Genomic DNA, 20,205 nt, shown 5'->3' on the forward strand with positions numbered 1-20,205 from the left:
AGCGAGCAAATAAGGATACTCTTTGAAAATGTTGTTTCTCATCAGACCTATGACAAAGAATTCAGAGAAATCTCATGATGGATGATTAACTTAGGATTCTTGGAATCCATTATGAGAAAAAAAATCTCACTGTTAAAAATGGTAATTCCAAACAAGGATCAAAATACTCCACCAGATAGAAATTTTCCTAAGCTAAAATTAGATCTAGAGTGTTTTCATTACCCAAATATATGAGAGATAAATGGCAAGAGTCCTTCATTGGCCACACTCATCTGGAGTGTTCTTAGGTTCAGACATAGATTCAAGGAACTCACGGTCATGGTATTTGGAGTTTTCAGCTAGCAAAAGCCAACCCTAACTGCAATGTTCTGAAAGTGATGTCCTCTAGAGATTCAAAATGGCTCTGAAATCTTCCATAGGCCCCAGTTCCTGTCCAACAGACTAAACTTCTCATTCCACCAGAGGGCAGGGCAAAAACTGAAGGTCTGACTTTTTGTTGTTGTTGGAGAAACCACTATGCCAGTAGGGGATGAAAGAAAGGAGCCTGATGAAAGAAGACCTTTGAAATTAACAAAGAATTTGTACACTTGGGAGGAACAAATATAAAAAAACACAGGAAAAGATCATTGGGTATATGGCTGTCTACAGTGTATGCTCACGAACAGTACTAAGAAGAAGCGATGACATTCATCAGCTATTGTTCATCTGACCTCCAACCCTAAATGAGTATTCTGTGAGCATTAATCTTTCCTTTCCTACATTTTCTACACCAAACATCTCTTAGGGGAAAAGATGTTGAGAATAGATGAAATAAAATGGAAGGAGGTCATGACATCTGTCACGTGGAAGATAGTATTATTTGTAAAGAGACCACTTTGTCTACAAATTAACATTTTTGATGTATGTGTTCAATGTGGTATTCTAAAAGCAAAGTGAAAGCCTCATTAAGAACAGACATGCATGAGTTAAGGTACTTAAGGTATCACATAGCAGCTTTAGGCTATGTGATAAAATAGCAATGGTAGTCAGAATACCAGCCATGCAACACAGAGAGAATAGCAAGGCACACCAAAGGAGGACAGTGCTAGGCAAGTTATCAATTTTGATAACTGATTTGCCCAGAACTTTACCAGTTCAAGCACCAAATGTTCCTTGTCCCAAGAACCCCATTGGTCCCAGGCAAACTGGGATGGCTCATTACCTTAAATTGGCTTAGCAGTCAGTTCACTAAGCAGTCTACTCATTATCCCTCTCATTTTTAGCAGATACTCCAAGAAACAGGCTTCATTGCCAGAGACAGGCCCTACCTGAACTGGACTCTTGGTTTCTCTACCAAAAAAAAAAAATGCTGCTATAAATAATGACAGTGAATCACTGTGTGTGCCTGTGCGTATGCGCGCGCGTGCGCGTGCGCGTGCGCGTGCGCGCGTGTGTGTGTGTGTGTGTGTGTGTGTGTGTGTGTGTGTGTGTGTGTGTGTGTGTGTGTGTGTTACTGAGACAATATATTATGGTTGGCTCTATTGATATCAGTCCTGCACCACGTAAGCATTTGGCTGGTATAGGGAAAGCCTGTTCACCTCATGAAATCCAGGAATCAGAAAAAGACAAAGAAGCCCTGGACAAAATAACAAAATAACACAATATGGCCCCCAAGAATCTACATCCAATGACTCACTTCCTCCAATAAGACCCATCTCTCAAAGTTTCTATTACCTGCCATTAATGTTGTTGAATTTTAGGTTTAACCATGGGTTTAATTGGCAGATTGGGTTAGGATCCTCAAGTTCCAATGACCTCTCAGTGAGAAGTTCTACTTGCCAGGGATCAAGGAGGCTTCATATCCAAATCATAACCCTAACACAGATACTTCTATAACACTTCATCTGTAAAGCATAACCCCAAAACAGATATTCTTGCTGTATAAAAATCTTATTATGCAAATATGAGGTCCATTCATCCTCTTAACTGCAATAAATGAAACCTATTTCACTCTTCAGGCCAGAGCTGCTAAGAAGGGGGAACGAGAAAAATGTGGTTCGGGGTCTTTGAGCTGATGAAGGGTGAAACAGTTCAGATCCAGAGACCCTGGGGCAGAATGTGCCCCAGGAAAGGACTGTGGATGTACCCTTAGAGTGAATCACATGAGGTGGGACAGCCAGGGCTTGGGGCTAGCAGGTGTGAAGAGCCTGTAGGGGTATGTATGATCCTGACTCCTACCAGTGCCCATCCTAGCAGTCAACATAGATAAACTACAATGCTGCCGGGTGCGTGAAAACATCACACTATCTCTATGACCTACATCTTCAGTTTTGGTAGATTTCCCAATTCTTTTCTTTCCTAGGGAATGCACACTTCATGTCCTCTTTAACACAAAGTGACTTAATGCCCTATGAAGAGGCAGGAGGAGGGAATAGTAGTAAGACTTTATCCATAGGCTGAGGATCCCTCACAATGGCTGAAATTTTGGAAACAGGATCACCTTGCACAAATAATTACTGTGTCTAGGACAAGATACTTTCCTCATATATATGCTTATGATGAAAGTTGGGGACTTTGTCCAACTCAGCTTTGCCATGTTATGTCAGTCCACTTACACTGCCAAAATCAACTGTCTGAAACAAGACCAAGCCAAACAGAACTCCTCCAAGCAAGATGAATAGGGTGAATTTGGAAGGGAATTGCCTCTTAGATTCCCTACTACCATGGCAACTAGGTTCCTGGCCACTGTCTTCTGAGGATCAGAGTAGGAACATTATAAATCTTTAAGTTATAAAAGATAAAGAAGGGTGCATCACAACTTGCAAGTGAATTCTAGGGAAGGGAAATGGAAAGCTAAAATTGTCAGGGTTTCTAAATGCTGAGTCTGAATTCCAAGCCTAAATCTCCCCAGAGCACTCTACCGTTCTAAACTGCCAATCCATTACTCAATACAAGACAGTGACACACAAAGCAAGTAGCAGAATACCAAAGTGGGAGATCATTTTTCTTCTTTAGCAGGAAGGAATTGGACACGTTCAGAGATCAGAAACCAAGCACAAAGATTCATACTGAAAGCACACTTAGGGCTATGTCCCATGTGTGAACACAATGACTTACTCTTCTGATGACTACAGAGCAGAGTGGTCTCAACCACACATAATACCATTCTGTGTGATGAATTACCTCAGTGCCCTTAAAGAGTACAAAAATATACAAAACTCTTTCCTGAAACTTCCAAAGTATCACATTAATGATCCTCTGTGGACCCTCAGAGAATCAGACTCTGAGAAACAGTTCTGGATATACATCGAAAGTTTTTGTCTTATCCGAGCTTTAATAAAAGACCAACGATAGTTGATAAACATGTTTTTTGTTAATTCGAAGATAAATGAAAAGTCACTCAACAATTTTCATTGCTCTCAACCTTTCTCTGCATAGAGGTTTTCATTATTTAATAATCAGAAGAGTGATCTGTTGGTAGTGATGATGCTATATTCAGGTAATTAAAGATTTTATTTTTACATTAGATATAAATAATTTGCTTAAGCTACATTCTCATCTAATGGCCCCACTGAGAAGACCCACTGTCTGCAACAGAGTACAGGTACCACCATATTTATATAATAGCTCACCCAGACTGATCATAACCCTAATGAAAACAAACCTCAGCCTTATATAGTCAATGTGAAAGCCTGACAGCAAAAATTAAATACAGAATCCCATTGCTGTTTTCTTTTTTAAAACATTTTTTTTGATTCTTTGGGAATTTCATGTTATGCACCCCAATCCCACTCACTTCCTAGTCCCCCTGTATCTACCCTTCACCCTTCTAGCATCTCCCTCCCAAAGGGTATTAAAATAAGTGGTATTAAAACAAACAAAAATTAAAACAAAAAAAGCAAGCAAACAAGCAAAAACCCCACTGTTTTCTTTATGTCTTTCATGTTTGCGTCTCTGCTCAGGCCTGTTTATTCTTCACTGTTTGGTTCATGGAAAGTGTTATGCTGAAACTGATTTTTATCAAGTTACTAGTTTAACTATATAGGGATATGTTAATATTTTATCCCAGCAAACTATCAACCTGTAAGATGAGGAAGTGCTTCTGGTGACTCTGCTAATCCCTTCCATGTCTCCAAGGCTTCCCTTCTGTGAGTCAGTTCTTCAGTGAGGCCTTCAGGCTTGCACAGTCCTTCCAGCATTTGTTGAAAACACTCTGAATATTAGCAAACCTTGCAATGCTTGTTTATGTTAGTGTGGTAGCTTGAATGTATTGGGCACCCATAAACTCATAGGGAGTAGCACTATTAGGAGGTGTGGCCTTGTAGCAGGAAGTGTGATCTTGTTGGAGGAGGCCGGATGACACATGCTTTCGATCCAGACCTTGAGACTAGAGGGCACACCTTTAATCTGCACCACACCTTCTAGAGGAAGTGTGTCACTGTGGAGGTGGGCTTTGAGGATACTGCCCAGGGAATCAGTTGACTTCCTGTTGCCTGCAAGATGTAGGAAACTCAGCTCTTTCTCCAGCACAGTGCCTGCCTATATACTGCCATGCTCCCCACCATGATGGACTGAACTTGTGAGCTGTAAGTGAGCCTCCTCAATTAAATGTTTTCTCTGTGAGAGTTGCTGTGGTCATGGTGTCTCCTCACAGCAATAGTAAACCCTAACAAAGACACTTAGCAATTGCAGCAACAAAAAATTTAATCATGAGAGCAGGAGCCACCAAGAGCAAAATTCTCTTTGCTAAGTTCTCACACACTGATTTTGAAAGTACATCTATAATTTATGTGCTTTGGTAATCATATTTCCAGATACAAAATTGCTAAAGAAATACACAGTCAATTCAATTTCTGATACATCAAACATTTCATAACTGAAGTGTTGTTAAAACTTCTATGTGAGCTGTGGATTCACAATAGACAGTCCCCAACCACTGAGTGCCTTAAGTGCAAGAGACATAGAAAAGTCAGAGCAATGAGGAAGATGGAGTACAGCCCAACTTCCATGTTTCTACTTCCTCACGGGCCTATGTGCACAAGAAAACAGAGGTTAACAGCTGAGCGTATACTGGATGGTGTACCCAGAGTCTCTCCAAGCCTGACAACCTGATTTCTTTATCTAATCATCAGTGATGTATCTTCCCAGCTCACTGGATGGCCCATCTGAGTGCATGCATGCATGCCAAAGAGGAACTTGTCCATCTCAGGTCACTTTGGAAAACTCAGTGCAAATTTTCTCGTGTGAATTATTACTATTAAAACAATCAATTTAGCTCCAAATGAATGAATTTTTATCAGTTTCTAACTTTTTACATCAGAGCTATCAATGATAGACATGATATTTTGAAAATTAAATAAAACAGTTTATTTTATCATTGTGGTAATCTGTTAATTATAAGATTGAAGTTTTTATTAAAAACTTATTATTTACCTAGGATCTTGATATTTTAGGGTCATTTAAGTACTATATTATGGTACTGTGAAATTATGTTTCACAGTGAATTTTAGAATGGATACCATTTATTCTTGGCAGGATGTATACTTTATTTTATTTGTTTTGTTTTTCTCAACTCAAGGCCTCATGGAGCAGCCCTGGTTAGCTTCAAACTCATTGTAAAGTTGAAGATGACCTTCAACTCTCAACCTTTTGCCTCTACCTCCCAAGTGCTAGGATTTCAGGCATGTACCCCCAAGCAGCAAAACCCATTATTATTTAAACTAAGCATTTACCCAATGAAACAGAGTCATCATTAGTAGAGTCATATAACCACTTTGACTAGCCTAAGATAATCTATCTAATCATACCTTAGAATACCATACCCCAGCAAAATTCTTAACTGAACAATCTAATACATTCTGGATATATTACTGATGTGACAGTAAAGTTTTTATTATTTTTTATAGAAAGCTCACAAACTGGAAAACTATAGTAAGCTCTCAAATTATTAAATATTGCTCTGTAGCAAAATTACACTGACCTCAGTACCAACATCCTGACAGCTGTAATCTTCCAGAGAAAGCATGCATCCATATTTATAGTAGCTGATAGTGACTCAGTTGATTGCTTATGGCATTTTGTCTTGGCCAGGAGGACAATATGTACTATGAAAATTCATTTTGAGGGGGAAGGCAATATTACATACTTCAAAGGCCGATGGAATGAAATGATCTCAAAAGATATATTACCTTATGTGCTTCCAATGAATAAAGTGTCAATTTTATTTAGGGGTATGACAGACTAAGTAATCATAAGCAAGCTAGTGTTTAGATAGCACTTCAATCATTCTGCTCGATGCCAGGCATTGTTTGTTGAAACGCATTGTCTGTCTTCTGATCCCTGGCATGTTTTCAGCTTGCAAGAACTACAGTTTTCAGGAAAATAAACTGAGAGTGGCTGTTTTCACATTGGCATCTTAAGCCTCCCCATTGGTGACTTTGGGGGCTCGATAGAAAAAGTGTCAAGAAGAGTTTTATATTTTCCACCAGAGTTAAAGCTAGAGGGGCATGAAAATGAATCTCAATTAAATGTAAGCACTGTTGCCTGAACTGTCTTCATGGATGCAGATGCCCAATTAGCAGTTCAGGAAGGCTATGCCAAGACATCCTTATTCTTCTAATAAACCAAGTAACAACGGCTTTGCAATTTAATAGCAAAAATGGTTCCTCACATTTGTGAACTGTTCCTTTTTCATATATATATATATATATATATGTGTGTGTGTGTGTGTGTGTGTGTGTGTGTGTGATATAAATCGTAATTTTATTATAAATTAAAATGTAATTTAGTAGAAAAATCATATCAATTCATGCCTTATGGTCTGTTGATGTCAGAAGTAAATGTATTAGCATTAGACTAGATGCTACTTCCTAGAACAAGCAAACTGTTTACATATTCCAACACAGTTTCTTACATTTGGCAGTTACTACTGTACATGAAAAAAAAAAAAACGTCATTTCACACACATACCACAGTTCTCTTCATCACTGTCATCATCACAGTCAGCCTGACCATCACATCTTCTGGAACCCAGAACACACCGTCCTGAGCGACACTTGAAGTGACTCGGTGAACATTCTGTCAAAAAACAGTACCTATCTCAGTGGACAGAATTGAAAAGACGTCAACTAGCATTTGCGTTTCCATTTGAGGTGTTGTGAATGGGCAAGTACTAAAGGTCTCCACACAGTTGAAGCTCCTGGAGTTCATTTGGCTTTCTTCTCTCTGCTCATCTCCATCCCTTTCTTTCATTCTTGGTACCATCTCTCCAGATCAGCAATAACTAATTTCCTTTCTAAATGGACACCTAACAATGACCTGAGCCTGAAATTCCTTGTGCAATCCATGACCCCAGCTTCCTGGAGGTTTGAATATTTCGTTTGATGGACCAGTCCTCAAGTCTACTTTCCTATTAATAATCCTATACTGCCTTCTCACTTGGAAGAAACAAAGGTTGGTGTTTATCATTAGCTTCACAGCTCCTAAAACAAAAAACATCCACAAATAACTAGCTCTATAAATGGACTATGCATAAAGTGGGACATATCTGGATGACCAAGCTCATCCATGAGTTTATTCTCATTTCCTAAAATTATTTTACACATGATAGTAATGATAACAGTTGACAGATAGATACCAGAGCCTTCTAGGGTAATCGAGTAGATTTTAGTATCACTTACCCATGAAGCCTAATTGATAACTAAATAGAAACCAACAACAACCCCCCTAATTCAGAGACAGCAAAAACTGGCTGATATGTTTGTCCATGCCCGGATGGAATAAACTGGAATATTAACCTTCCACATCTTCACTGGGCAGGAGGCAAGTTTGATTGTCTGAATTTCCCTCTGGAAATTGATTGCAGTCTGTGTCTTCAGGCCACTGGAGTCCTACGATCCCAAGAACAGACTCACAACGCTCTTTGGAGTGCTCACACAAGGGTCTATGAGCAGAAAGACAGCATGTCAGAAGCCATATAGCTCCACTGGAAATGTATGCATAGAGTGTACTAGGTTTTAATTCTATGTGTATGTGTAAGGAGGTATGTAGAAACTTATCAGCATGCATAGATACACTTAGAAAACCCAAACAAGCAATATCTCTACAAAGAAGATCCACCAGCTTTCACCAAAGGAGACTGCACTACAGACAGAAAGATGGAATTCTCTTCAAGACTCAAATGGCCCTCCCCTTGGCTTTCTACTTTACTGTGTTTCAGGCAAACATTCTCCAGCCTTTGGTTGTAAGCAGACTAATGCCCAACATCACTTGCTATCATCTGTCACCATGGACCATGAGCCTACACAAAAGCCTCTAGCTGAGGAATGCCCAACATCACTCACTTCCTAGAGACTGTTGCCATGGACCATGAGCCTACACAAGAGCCTCCAGCTGAGGGTTCCTTTGATGAGTAGTGGGGATGGAGGGTTCCTGTGCTGTCCTGGCTTACCAGGGCCTCTGCCTCTGTTTCCCTTTCTTCAGCTTCCATCAATACTGTTTGCTTGCTTGTTCTAAAGATAAAACTCAATTTCTAGTTTAGGTTTGGAATTTTTCAACAATAATGAATATGGGCCATTCTCATATTCAATTTGAAAAAATGCTAAGTTAAGTGTTATTCAGGCACTATAATTCGAATTGGAGTTTTGCTAAATATACAGCAAATGTACCAACCCAGCCATAGCTGTCATTTTAAGGTAATCATCGACTCTAACACTTCTGAATTTTACTATAAAATGGAAATAATACTAACAAGAACATCAAAAGTTCAAGGAAGTTCTTGTCAAAATCTGTATGGGCCTCAGTGGTAGGCACTCACCATGACAGCACAACCTCAGTCATAGGGGATTTTGAACGTGAGACATAAAAACCCTCAAGCTTTAGTCACATTGAGAGGCTCAGTAAAGTTGGTTATCCTCAGATGTGCAACTTAAAAATGAAATGTGAAGGTTAGTAAACAGACTCATAGAAACAACCATGCATTAATTCAGAAGCTTGGGAACATATTAGCTTGTTATAATAAAAACAGATATATGTATAAATATCAAAATATTCCTATTGTTGGTTCATTATTAAAGCTAAAAAACAAAATTAAAGTTGTAAAAGAAGTTTATCAACATTTTCACCCAATAATATCTCAAAACCATTTACAACCAGTCAACCAGTCATTTTAGATATAAAACTTAAACCATGAAATTCAATATGGACATAAATTTAGAACTATAGTAAAGATTGATGCATTAGGGGAATTTTACACAGATATAAAAAGAAAATCAAACACTGCTTGGGAAGTCCTATTCAAAGTAGCAATTCACTATCATCATTGACCTTAGCAGAAACAGAATAAGATTTGCGAATAACTTTTCAATATGAAATCAGTAGATATCCTAGCAATACTTCATAGGGCATTTAATAAAATTTTCTGAACTACTTTTGCCCAAGCAAACACTAAATTTTACTTTCTTCATCTTATATGATTTGTTCAGCTGCCCAAGTCATTCTGAAATCTTATTGTTTCCTGTCTTGACTCTAGAGATACCCTACTTCATCAGCCACTTGATATACAGCCTTAAATTTATTGTTTTCCCATCTGTCCTCTATCTTGGTATTATTTCTTTTTCTTAAGGCCCTGTGTGACTTCTGATCCCAACATATGGTTTCTGTAGTTACCATTCACATTTAGGCAAGAACATCTGCAGAGCCACCCTTGATTGCAAGACAGCATTGCAGAATGTAGCAACAGTGACTTCTGGAATAGTCATCTCAGATGTGCATATTCTCTGACTACAACCTCTCAAACGTGGCCCAGAAGGGGACACAGCTGCCACCAAGCAATTGAGTCCATGTGCTTTCTTCATAGTTACGTGAGTCACCGCAGAGCTTTCATACAATTTGGGGGCCTTGGCATTTATTTAACTTCACAACCTTTTCTTGAACTCTCACTGAAACTCAACAAACAAAATACTTATTTCACCAATGAAAGGATTTGAGGACCTAAGAGACTGAGTAATTTGCCTTAAGAGCACAAAGCAGCTAGAGAAGAGACTCGAAGCTGACAATGGACTCCAAAAGCAATATTATTGGCCCTCAGGACATTGTTCAGACCCAAGGCTCAAGTCGGTCCTTAAGATGCTGTCTTTCTTTCATTGAGACCATCAGGAAAATGTCAGTGACAAGCATCACCTGCAGAAAGCTAGCCTATCTCCCTAGGGAGTCACACTAACCTGTAAGCACTATCAGAGGACAGCATCTTAAACACACTGATGAAGAACACATTTAATTAATATAAAATATAAATATATCAGTGTTTCCAGACAAAGTGGAAGACAGAGCCCCTTCCTCAGCTCCCTCACACTCTCCTTTGCTTTTCTTTGCTTTAGGGTGCTAGTGATCCAACACAGGGCCTTATACATTCTAAAGGATGCTCTACTGCTGAGCAGCAACCCAACCTTAGCTTACATTCAAAAGGATACTTTGTGACCCACCAAAATGGAACACAGATAAAAGCACATGTCATGGAAGGAAGTTAACAGCCTCCATGTTTGGTGTTTGAATCATGAATTTTTACTCCAATATTTATTTTATTCCTACTTCTTTATCTTTTGAATTTGTTAACATTCAGAGTCCTTAGCAATATTTATTTTGTCTGAATCAACTTTGTGTTCTTTTGGTTCTCTCTGAGATAGCATGTGAATAGTTCATTACTTTACCTGCAAGGGGGGATGCGTTGGCCTGTATTCACATCACACTTTGGAACCAAAATGGTGCAAGCAAAAAACATGAGGTATTTGTAACAGTTGGTTTGAACAAGTGCAGGGAAGAGAGATGACTCCCAGCTGATAGATGCTTCCTTTTGACTCCTGTGACCGAGGTAATTTGGATAATGTGTGTGGTTGTAGGGCAGATTCATGCAGAGTTCCAGAGTGATTGGCTCACATTGACCTAACAAAAAAACACACAAATCTGAATATTAAAAATAACCTCTTTAAGCTTTCTACTCTCAAAGTCTACTTTACTTGATTTAGATCACAGCTTCTAAAACTCTGGGTCCTGGTTCCACAACTATGCATGAAGACTGTAAAATAATTGGCAACACTCAAGGGTTATTGGACATAAAACTGCCAAAACTTAATTCAAAATGAAGCACATAATGAATCCGAGATGTATCAGACACTCACAAATGTTGTATCGTGTGACTTCACTGCAACCTTGGTTCTGAACACATGATATATGCATTCTCAAGTACTCCTTTCATCACATCCTGTGTGACAGTAACAAATGCTGCATGGAACACCTCCGCTCAGGTCCCAGAATACTGCTGTTATGAGTTACAGTGCTTTCACTGTATATACCAAGTTTTCACCTCTTATAGAAACAAAATTGTTTAATTACTAGAAATAAAGACAATATCTTCCATCTTTCCTCATCATATATCAAATTAATATGCGTTCAAATTGTATTGTGTAAGAAAAATTTTAATGCTGTTTGAATGGCTAACTTACATTTCATGAAAAGTTGTTCGATGACTTTCATCTTGAGATTAGGATAGCATTTCCCACAGTTTCTGAAAGTCCTAAATATACTTCTCCTGGTTTGTACTATGTATTATGCAAATGAATGCAGCATTCTCAATGTAGAGAATTATAAAATTAAACACCAACCAACTTTGATGTCTTATAGTATTGATTGGTTTTTGTTGTTGTTTTGGGTCTTGGTTGGTTGTTTTGCTGCTCTTTACTTTTGTTTATGTTCTAGCTTAGGTTGCTCTGGAACTCATTATATAGCTCAGACTGGCCCCAAAGCCAAGGTCATTTTTGTGCCTCAGCCTTCTAAGTGCTAGAATGGCAAGTGTAAGCCAAACACTCAGTTTCATATCAAATATTCAACAAATATTATTTTTATGTAATATCAGACTATGCAACGTTGCTTTTTTATCTCTAATAAATGGTAAAACTATATGTATGTGAAAACTTGTTCTAAAACAAATCTCTATATGAATTATTATTGATAAATGCTCAGTTTTCATTCCTATTTTCTATACCTATATACCTGAAGTTGGAATTAAATCAAAAAGGGGTTGGGAAGGGGAAAGTTTAAGAATCCCAGAGACTGAATATCAAGAATTAGGCTAAAAGTCGTACATGACATTTGACCTTGGATGTCAAAAGCAGGGACCCTGCTCCAGAAGGGTCATGACAAGCCTGTATTCATTTCTGTGTGTGACACTGTCTAGCACACACATTTTAGAGAGCCCTTTATTTTTTAAGTTGACTCAACTTTATCCTAAAAATGACTCTTTTACCATTCTTTTGTTCAGTTCCACTTTTTTCTTGATGATTTATCCACTGCTTCTAAAATAGTATAGGCCCCATTATCATCACAGACATTTAAAAAAATCATTGAGACAATTTCTGAGTATATGCTTTCTTACTGACCAACGGAGTTAAAGATAAGGCTACAATATGTTAACCTAAGAAAAGGCTGTGTTCTGTTAGATGCTTCTTGCTAGTGAGCATAAGATGCTTGGAGTCTAAGGCTACTTTACTCTCCAACTACAGCCTGTAACTATGGCATCAGCAGATCTTTGCTGTGGTTGGGTCTATGCCCCCTTACAACCAGAATATTTCCAGAAGGATATGTCCTCATGTGGCCTGTATGCTTCTCTTTTCTATGTCTTTTCCTGATATCATTTACCCAAATGGGCTACACTTCCAGTTGTCAAGTACTTCTAGAACTTGGTGCCAGGCACGGTCCTTCTCTATCTTCCTCAGTAAGCCATCCCTTCTCCAGTATGCTGATCTCAGCCCGCATATTACCACTTCCGAGAGACCTTCATGACTCAGGGCTCTTCTTATTCTTCCCGAAGAAGAGTGTGAGGGCTCTGATATTCAAGCATGTTGGACTCATTTTTTAATACACTACACTGCATTTCTCCTTGACCTACTTGCCTTCTCCACATCAGTCTTGGAGTTTAAAGAAATGGCATTTAGCTCTTGATTTCAGAGAATGGAGGAAGGAAAAGAGGGGAAATGTGTCAGGGACTGTCTTAGGCACTGAAAAAGGAAAAGCAATGTCCCTGCTATTTTGGGACTCCAATCTTGACAGAAAAGAACACATATGTACTGGCTGCAGAACATGTGAACAGGCTAGGATAAAGTTCATCATGGCTCTGTCTCCCTCACCCCCAAATTCATAGCCATAACCCCCAATGGTATAACATTCAGAGGTGGGGCTTTGGAATGTAATTAAACTTAGATCCATTATAAATGACAGGAGAAATCTCATTATGGAATCAGCATTCTTAAAGATAGTAGTCTTGCTTTTATACCCTGTAAGGGCAGAGCAAGACTGCAGCTCATGGCAAGTCATGAAGTGAGCAAGCCCTCCCTGGAGATCAAATCTGCCCAGACCTTGATCATGGACTTCCAGCTTTTTGAACTGTGAGGCACACACAGTTATTGCTTATGCCTCACAGCCTATGTACTCTGTGATAGCAACCTGAATTCATTAACAAGGCGACACTGATCAAAATGTTAGGAGCTCAAAGGGACAGCACAAGATAACCAGGAACAATTCAAGCCTCTGAGGACAGGTGGGTAAAAGCAGGTTTGAGGGAAGGCAGTAGAGGCTGTCTGTCCCCTTGGTGGTTCCAGCAAATTATACCATTGACCCTGAGGTAATAGAGTTAATTAGACATGTGTTATAAAATAGACCTAGGCACACTGAAGAGTCCATGCCTTCTTTGTCTGAAAAGTGATATGATACAAATAAATGAGTAATATGGACTGGGGTAAAGTAAGCCTCGAGAGTACTTAATAGTCTAGAGACTATGATAGCTTGTGGATATAATATTCATTAGAGGCTGACAAAATTAAAGATGTCATAGACAAGATGTGCTAGGACTCTCTGTTTCCGAGGGAAGCCAAGGCACCAGGAAACTGGAATTTTATTGGGGACAAATATAAGATGGAAAGACAAGAATGCAGGGGAGGTAAAGGTTTGGTCCCTAGTGTCTCTTCTATTTATGAAGGGAGGGTGTTGAGGACCCAGTGTTTGTATTCTCTCAAAGCCATAAGTTTAAGTACTTGCCCCAGTGTGATGGTGTTGGGAAGTAGGGCTCTTTCAAGGTGACTGGGTCATAACAGCAGTGTCTTTGGAAATTAGATCAGTGCCCAGCACCCAGGGTATCAGGGAAATTTCCCTCTCATTCTGGCATGTAAGATACAATGGGCAATTGGCCTTCTGTGGTTGAGAAGGATCTATGTCTGAGCTATGCTGGCACCCTGACCTCAAGCTTCCAGACCCCACTCAGGTCTGGGAGATAGAAATGTCTACTGCTTAAGCCACTTAATCTACAGTCACTTACTCTAACTGCTCAAAGACTCTCAAATATTGTCTTCAGATTCTTAAAATATTTTCTTTTTAGCAATAACAAAAAATACATAAGCATCTCATTATCTTTCTCCCTGTCTCTCTCAGAGTCTTTAGAAGACTTTAAAGCCCCTCCCATTGCTTTCCCTGCTCACATTCATGCATGCCTTTGCCAATGAAGAAGCACACCTTCCCCATATTCTCCCCATTGCTTGTATTACAGGCTTCTTGACTATCACAAACATCTTTAATTCCAGAGGTGCAGATGTCTATACTCCTTCCTTTAATGTACTTATAATTTTATAGAATGCCATTATTCACACAGATGTCTGAGGCAATCCTTTCTCTCACAATCTTTCCTTTCTCTCCCTTTACCATCCCACCAAGGTTTAAACTTTTATCAGTGTATTTCAATTAGGTGGTGAATAGGTAATATCACATCTCATGGATAATTTTTCTCTGTTTTGACATATGGAGAATGAGTCACTTTTGATTTGTCAAAAGGTAACTTTTAGCGTTTCACAGCCAAGGGTGATGAAAAGATTACGTGACTAGCACACATAGTCCTGGAGATCTTTATTGAGTGAGGTAAGGATTGGAACTTCTGTTCTGTTCCCCTAAAAGGCATTCTTCACAGATTGCTGAACAAGTTAGACTCTTAGACACTCATCAAATCCAAATCCGGTACCTTTGCTCAGTAAGCTTTTATAGTTTAAGCATAAACATTGAGCTTAATTTGAAATAATCACTAGAGGGCGATCACGTCACAGACCAGCTGGTCTAGTGTCTAAGTTCTCTCGAAGTTCTCTGCTCACCAGGTCCTGACTGTAGATAAGGTTTAATAAGTCTCTATCTTTAAAAGTCTGGTGTACTGTCTATGGTATCTCACTTTCAAAGACTGTAACTAGAGTTATTAAATCCCACATAAAGACGGGGCTGTGAACTACACATGATTGTATAGCTGTGAAGTTACTGGAAACTGAGTACTAAGTGATGACCATTTACAGGGAAAAAATGACACTTTTAACATGTAGTCACAGTGATCAGACATCCTTTGCTGCAAACTCTAAACCTGTACTTACCACTTTTGTTTATAACAGTGTGTGGGCTGTTAGAAAGTAAATATCCTTGTGACTACAAATAAGGGAAATTTGGCAAAAATTCAAACACCCCCTTGCCTTTAGATCCTGTCTTATTTCAGCCTTCTCTTTTCTTCCCAAAGGAAAAACGTATCTCACAGTTGTCACTGTCTGGCTTTTCTTTACTGTCACATTCCAGTGCAAGCCTTCCTGTCTTTAAAGAACTTGTCTTCTAATTATTTTAAAATTTTTGGTTTCTCTCTCCATTGTTTGTTTGTTTTTTTTTTTACAATTTGCTGTTGAAAAAAACCAGACATTTGCCCTGCAGAGTACACGCAGTTTGGATTTGCTGATTGCACACTCCTACTACAGCTAAAGAAGAGCCCCGCCTGCCCTGTTTCTTGAACTTTAGTGACAGAACCAAGAGGGTTGCCCAGGATTTGTGTGTTTGCCAGGACTGTAAACAGATGCTGTGTTTTCTCCTCAGCAGCCATGTGGTTTCTGATTTGCTCTTATTGTGATGTCAATCGCTGTAGATGTTCCATGCCTCCATTCATTAATTCATTGTTTACCCAGTAATAATATGTCAGTTAATCATCTGTTCACTTGGTAGGTTGGGACCCTTTGTAGAAAGACACCATTCCTCCTATCTATTTGCTACCAAGAGCTGAAGTCTTTAACCATTTTGATGTCTTCATTCTTGATATAGCCCCATGCTATTTGTTTCTTCTAATTGGAGTTTGCAAAGCACAGACCAGAAACTGTAGATGAGAAGGAAGTTATCTACAGCAAAGTTATTCACTCCTACCTCTTCCTCGATGTTCAATAAGAGCATTAGAAAGTGAAGTAAGAGAATAGGTGAGTAACCATACTGAAGTAAAGGGAATTAGAATACCAGGAACACAGAAAACTACCCAGGGGCATGACAGCCACACCAGGCTTCATGGGGTCTTGATGAACACGGGTACGAAGAGGAAGAGACAACCATGGGAATTACAGTTTCCAGCAAGTGCTTCCCTTTGCCTGGGTTATATTCTTTGGGAGAAAGTGATAGATTGGTTCCTCTGTGCCATAAAAACATCATTGCTACTCCTACCCGCAATGCAAGGCTATGTCTGCAATTTGCTCCCTGCAGGGCATGAAGATAGATGCCAGGCAGGCATGGACAGAATAGTCCAGGCTGTTCAAATCTGCTCCTCTGATGCTTTGAGCCTTTCAGTACATTGTCTCAGTCACAGAATGTAAACTTGAGGATTTTGTTTGTAATGGTAGGCATTTTCAGTAATGGAAAGTAAGCCATAGGCTTTCTCTGGTGCAGTGGTTCCCAAGGTGTGTCACAAGCTCTTTGGGGGTTGAATAACCCTTTCACAGGTGTCACCTAAGACCATTGGAAAACAGATATTTACATTATGATTCATAACAGTAGCACGATTATAGTTATGAAGTAGCAATGAAAATAATTTTATGGTTGGTCGTGACAGGCTTCCTTGACTGCCAACCCCCAAATTATGACATGGAGACATTATTAATTAATACTCAGCCTTATTTTAGGCTAGTTTCTAACTAGTTTCTTTTTAACTTAAATTAACCTATTTCTATTAATCTATGTGCTGTCCTGAGGTTCATTTAACTCATCTACATACAGTCTATCCTGCTTTCCTTGTTCCTCCATGTCTGTCTGTCTGGCCTCTGGCTGGCTTGCCCCTGTAAGGCTAACCTCCCACACCCCAAACACCCTGCTAACTGTCTGGCTCCCCTTTTTTCTCTCTGCACCAACCCTGCTTATCCCTCTTCTGCCCAGCTATTGGCTGTTCAGCTTTTTATGAGACCAATCAGGTTCCTTAGGCAGGCAAGGTGAAAGAGCAACACATCTTTACACAAATTCAGCATAAATAAAAACAACACATCTTTACATAGTTAAACAAATATTCTATTCTGCAACCATTGGGAGTCACCACAAAATGAGGAGCTATATTAAAAGATTGCAGTTTTGTGAAGGTTGAGAACCAGTCCTCTAGTGAAGAATAAAATGTAGAGAGAAATATGAAAACTTTCCACTCTTCAGTGTCAAAGGAGGAATAATTGCACATAGCCAATCCACAAACAGACCACTAGAGCAGTTGTCGGCAACCTTGGCTTCACACAGGAGTCACCAAGGACATTTAAAATATCCTGGGAACTGAATCCCACCCAATGCACCTTGAGAGGCCAATGAAAAGCCATGTGACTTCTATGAGATGGCAAGAACCGGTGTCTTCAGAGACTAGAATCCAAGAAAGTCTGGTGGAGTTCTGGCTCTGCCAGATGAGTATCAACTTTCTTCATTCACAACGTCAAGGACATCAAACCAAACAGTACTGTTCACATGCCAAGTAATCACCTTTGGTAGTATATTTCATCATCTATGGGTCTATTCATTCATTTTCTTCCATATTCTAAGGTATAATTTTACACTGAAGAAGAGAAAGAAATGTGCTGACATGTGCATTTAATCCTAGGGCTCAGGATGCAAAGGTCAGCAGATCTCTATGAGTTCAAGGCCACCCAGGTCTACACAGAGAGTTCCAGGCTAGGTGGGGATACATAGTGAGACCCTGTGTGTGTGGGGGAACGAAGAAAAAAGATGGGGGAGGAAAAGAGGAGGAAGAAATGAGCAGCTTCACTTCTAGTAACTTGCTACTAATCTATTATTCCCTGCTTTCTCTTTGTAAGCTCCAATTGCAGGAAACAAACATCATGGGAGAGGGGTGAGGGTCAAGAAGCTCAACACTGATGTTGATGATGGTTAGCACTGTCAAATCATCACATTTCCTTGTCTATGAACAGATTCACAAGAGGATATGCTGCTTGTCCATCTGTACAGAGAAGCAAGCACACGTACATAATATACCCAGAGGCCCCTTGACAGATAGAGTTAGGTTCCAATTCTACTTTCAACAAGGGAAGGACTGAGGGACCACCGCCTGGCCCAGAGTGTAACACTCAGAAGACACGATCTTCAGGTATTTGCTGGGTATAGAAAGGAGCTAGTGGACAATGGAGAATGATGGATCTGAGGAGATGCTAGGGAAAGCATATGCTGGAAGAACATGAAAAGAACAACATGGTGAATGTGAGTCAGGAGACTACAGGGTGTCCTCCAGGCTGGAAGTTTCCTCCAGTAAGCTAAGGACATGATTCCTGTCTTCTTCCTTAAAGAGGACAGCGCCATTATGCACCTGGAACCTTGTACACTCACTGCAAGTTCTGCTTAATGTATAAGCCAAAGCTAGCTGCCTATCCTTCCTATGATTCTTTTTTATAAGATGATACTGTACTCTAAATTTTTAGATTTTGGAAAAAAATTTAGATTTTTAAAATTATTTTTGTTTGTTTGTTTTGTTTTGTTTTGTTTTGTTTTGTTTTTGAGACAGGGTTTCTCTGTGTAACAGCCCTAGCTGTCCTAAAACTCTGTAGATCAGGCTGGCCTCAAACTCACAGAGATCCGCCTGCCTCTGCCTCCTGAGTGCTGGGATTAAAGGCGTGCGCCACCAACGCCCTATTTACATACCAATCCCAGTTCTCTCTCCCTCCCATGCTCCCACTCCCTCCACATTCTCCCAACCCCACCCCCATCCACTCTTCAGGGACAGTGAGGCTTCTCATGGGGAATCATCAAAGTCTTGTCACATCATTTGGGGCAGGACCAAGGTACTCCCTGCTATATCCAGACTGAGAGAGTATCCCTCCATAGAGAATGGACTCCAAAAGGCCAGTTCATGCACTAGGGATAAATACTAGTTCCACTGCCAGCAGACCCATAGACTGTCCAAGCCCCACAACTGTCACCGGTATTCAGGGGTCCTGGTTCCATCTCATGTAGGTTTCCCAGCTGTCAGTCTGGAGTCTGTGAGTTCCCACTTGCTCCAATCAGTTGTGTCTGTGGGTTTCCCCAACATGGTCTTGACCCCTTTGCTCATATTATCACTCCTCCCTCTTTACAACTTGACTCCAGAAGTTTGGCTCAGTGTTTAGCTGTGGATTTCTGCTTCTGCTTCCATCAGCTACTGGATAAAAGCTCTATGATGGCATTTAATATAATCGTCAATATCATTATAGGGGAAGGACATTTAAGGTAGCCCCTCCACTACTGCTTAGATTCTTACTTGGGGTGATCCTTGTGGATTCCTGGGAATTTCCCTAGTGCCAGGTTTCTCATTAAGCCCATATTGGCTCCTTCTAACAAGGCATCTCTTTCCTTGCTCTCCCTCGCTGTCCTTCCTCACCAGCATTCCCTCCCCATTCTCCTACCATTTATTTTAATATGTATGGGTGTTCTGCCTGCCTGTATGTCTATGCACCATGTGCATGCAGTGCCCACAGAGGCCAGAAAAGAGTACTGAATCCATGGAAACTTGAATTACAAGTGTTTATGAGCCACTGTGTGGGTACTGGGAATTGAACCCAGGTCTTCTGGAAGAACAGCCAGTACTTTTAGCCTCTGAGCTATATGTTTGGCCCTTAAACTTTTAGATTTTGACGTGTTTCAAATGTAGAGAAAATAGGATTTTCAGTTTCCCTTCCCCCTATGTGTGACACAGGCTAACATTTCCCTGTCTACATTTTTTAGTCTAACAGTGCCATTCCATTTAATGTCAAACAACATTAAAATTTTTTATACTAAGCACATGTCTTTGACATGACTGCCACACTTCAAAATTATGCATCCAAAATTGAAACCGAAATAAAAAAAATAAATCATTCTTTTAAAAAAAGATCTAGACCTGATTCTGACATAAGC

At 39.8% G+C, this 20,205-nt stretch overlaps 1 protein-coding gene across 1 annotated transcript in view; it reads right to left on the reverse strand.

Annotated features, from left to right (window-relative positions):
* Corin (corin, serine peptidase) overlaps positions 1-20,205 on the reverse strand; it is a 174,417-nt gene that overhangs the window by 31,001 nt on the left and 123,211 nt on the right. Inside the window, exons 11-13 of the mRNA XM_035453040.1 lie at positions 10,686-10,917; positions 7,776-7,921; positions 6,949-7,056 (exon numbers count right to left, since the gene is read on the reverse strand). Coding sequence (XP_035308931.1) covers positions 6,949-7,056; positions 7,776-7,921; positions 10,686-10,917 — 486 coding nt within the window. The remainder of the gene's footprint in view (positions 1-6,948; positions 7,057-7,775; positions 7,922-10,685; positions 10,918-20,205) is intronic.

The sequence above is a fragment of the Cricetulus griseus genome (assembly GCF_003668045.3).
Source record: "Cricetulus griseus strain 17A/GY chromosome 1 unlocalized genomic scaffold, alternate assembly CriGri-PICRH-1.0 chr1_1, whole genome shotgun sequence".
NCBI lineage: Eukaryota > Metazoa > Chordata > Mammalia > Rodentia > Cricetidae > Cricetulus > Cricetulus griseus.